Source organism: Penaeus chinensis, chromosome 9 (genome assembly GCF_019202785.1).
Source record: "Penaeus chinensis breed Huanghai No. 1 chromosome 9, ASM1920278v2, whole genome shotgun sequence".
Lineage (NCBI taxonomy): Eukaryota > Metazoa > Arthropoda > Malacostraca > Decapoda > Penaeidae > Penaeus > Penaeus chinensis.
The window spans coordinates 35,197,768-35,200,267 of record NC_061827.1 but is presented as its reverse complement, the minus strand read 5'-3'; the positions used below and the strand labels follow the sequence as shown (position 1 = coordinate 35,200,267).

Genomic DNA, 2,500 nt, shown 5'->3' with positions numbered 1-2,500 from the left:
GATATTATCTCCTCTGAACACACCTTTACGGAATTATCTAACAAAATGTTCACGTAAAATTGTCAATTTCTTACCATAAATTTTGAAATGTGCGTGCGTGCGTGCGTGCGTGCGTGCGTGTATATGTATATGTATATGTATATGTATATGTATATGTGTATGTGTATGTATATGTATATGTGTATGTGTATGTGTATAAGTGTAAGTGTAAGTGTAAGTGTGAGTGAAAGTGAAAGTGTAAGTGTAAGAGTGAGTGTGTGTGTGTGTGTGTGTGTGTGTGTGTGTGTGTGTGTGTGTGTGTGTGTGTGTGTGTGTGTGTGTGTGTGTGTGTGTGTGTGTGTGTGTGTGTGTATGTGTGTGAGAAAGAGAAAGAGAAAGAGAAAGAGAAAGAGAGAGAGAGAGAGAGAGAGAGAGAGAGAGAGAGAGAGAGAGAGAGAGAGAGAGAGAGAGAGAGAGAGAGAGAGAGAGAGACAGAGACAGAGACAGAGAGACAGAGAGAGAGACAGAGAGAGAGACAGAGACAGAGACAGAGACAGAGAAATTTAATATTTTAAGCTCTCTATGTTATTTTACATGTCCCACTTAAGCCTGGAGTGTAGTGTTGTTCTGTCATCTTCATTAAAAAATAAAAGGTTGTAAATGAAAGTTATAAAAAAAAAAAAAAATAATAATAATAATAATAATAATAATAATAATAATAAATAAAATAAAAAGATTGCATACATGCTCTTGCCTTGACTGATGATAAATATAATATTTGGCAGAGATATTTCCCACAATGAGGGACCTTGCGATAAGGGGTCTAAACGTCATTGCTTCCCCAAATGTTACTAATCCTCCTCCAAACACACACAACGACATAATCCACAATACCAAAATCAATGTTTTTTGATTATGCAGAAGATAAAACAAGTTTTTTTTGTTTTTTTTTTACAAAATACAATACATATAATCTCCCTCTGCATTTCCTTTTTTTTATATATTTTCTATACTCCTTCAATGCTGTCTACTTACTTGCTCTTAGAAAGAAATCTTAAATACATTTCAAATGAAGACATGAAACTTTAAGATACTGTAAAGGGAATGATTATTTAAGAAGAAAAATAACAATAATAATAATGGTGATATCATATAATAATAATAATAATAATAATAATAATAATAATAATAATAATAAAAATAATAATAATAATAATAATAAAAATTATAATTATGTGATGATGATAATAACAACAATAGCAGTGATGGTGATGATGATTATGATGATGACAGCAACAACTTTAATGATGATAATGAAGACAATAATAACACTTGCAGCACTCCCAATAATAATATTGACAACAATGACACTGGGAGTAAAAAAAAGGAAAAAAGAAAAGAAAAAAAGCAAATTAAAAAAAAAAAGAAAAAAAAAAAATTGATACATAAATTAAACAGTATAGGAAAAAACAGGAGTTCTTCATGTCCTTACCTCGGAGAACTTTCTCTTCATAACAGCGGTAAAAGTCCCATATTCTAACAGTGCCGTCATCTGAGCCAGTGGCAAACTTCTGGTCACTTGGGGAAAAACTGTGAAAAGACATTTGTGGAAAAGATACACTTATGCACAGGAGGTGTTGGTGTAGGAAGAGGAAGTACGAGCAAAAGTGCCATGTTCTGTATAATAACGTTTTGAAACAAAAGAAAAGAAAAAAAAAGAAAAAAAAAAAAAAGAAAAAAAAAAAAGGGGAATATAAATAGGTTTTTCAATAAAATACTCATACATTTAAAAGAATTATAAACTCATGGCCAGCTATTAGGTATTCCAACACTGCATATCAATCACACAGGATCTGGTTTACTTTTATTGAATCTATTAATCTATTGTTTATTTTTTGTTTAAACTTGCTTTCAGTTCTTTAGTTAAAATACATATGAACACATAACTTTATTAAAATATTAAACAAATTCAATACTAAAATTACTTTTTTGTTAAATTAAACTGACTCAGAACATTATTACACCTGTCACAATTATACAAGTAATTTGAATATTCAATGCTATCATTAGTAGTACAAAATGCAAATTAAATAATGAAATCTGATTTCATTTCTTACAGAACATGTAACCCAAAAATAAACAAGTAAATAAACAAAATAGAACTACCATACCCTGCATTCTCATAAAGAGTCATATCAAGAAATCTAAAATTTCATCTTGGCATGCCAATTCAGTTTTCAATTGCTGCACCCTAGGAACAAGTTGTGCCATCTTAATATATGCCAAATATAATTTCACTCAGAAACTGATGAGTAAAAAGATATGTAGTTGGATTGTCTCATGATTGTCGATGGTCTTCCTTTTAATCGTAACTATCACTATCATGACGCATGGCTCCGATGAGCTTCGCAAATGGAATTACATCTAGCGTTTCCTGTGTATCCAAGCAAAATTCTTCCGTTACTGCGACATTACAAGACTTCTTGCGATAATATCCATCTTCTCTTGGGGTTTGTTTTAT

The 2,500-nt window shown here is 31.0% G+C and overlaps 1 protein-coding gene across 1 annotated transcript in view; it reads right to left on the bottom strand.

Annotated features, from left to right (window-relative positions):
* The window catches only part of LOC125028977 (pre-mRNA 3' end processing protein WDR33-like), a 38,851-nt gene that overhangs the window by 19,814 nt on the left and 16,537 nt on the right, over nt 1-2,500 (bottom strand). Inside the window, exon 5 of the mRNA XM_047618659.1 lies at nt 1,472-1,569. Within this exon, the coding sequence (XP_047474615.1) occupies nt 1,472-1,569 (98 nt within the window). The remainder of the gene's footprint in view (nt 1-1,471; nt 1,570-2,500) is intronic.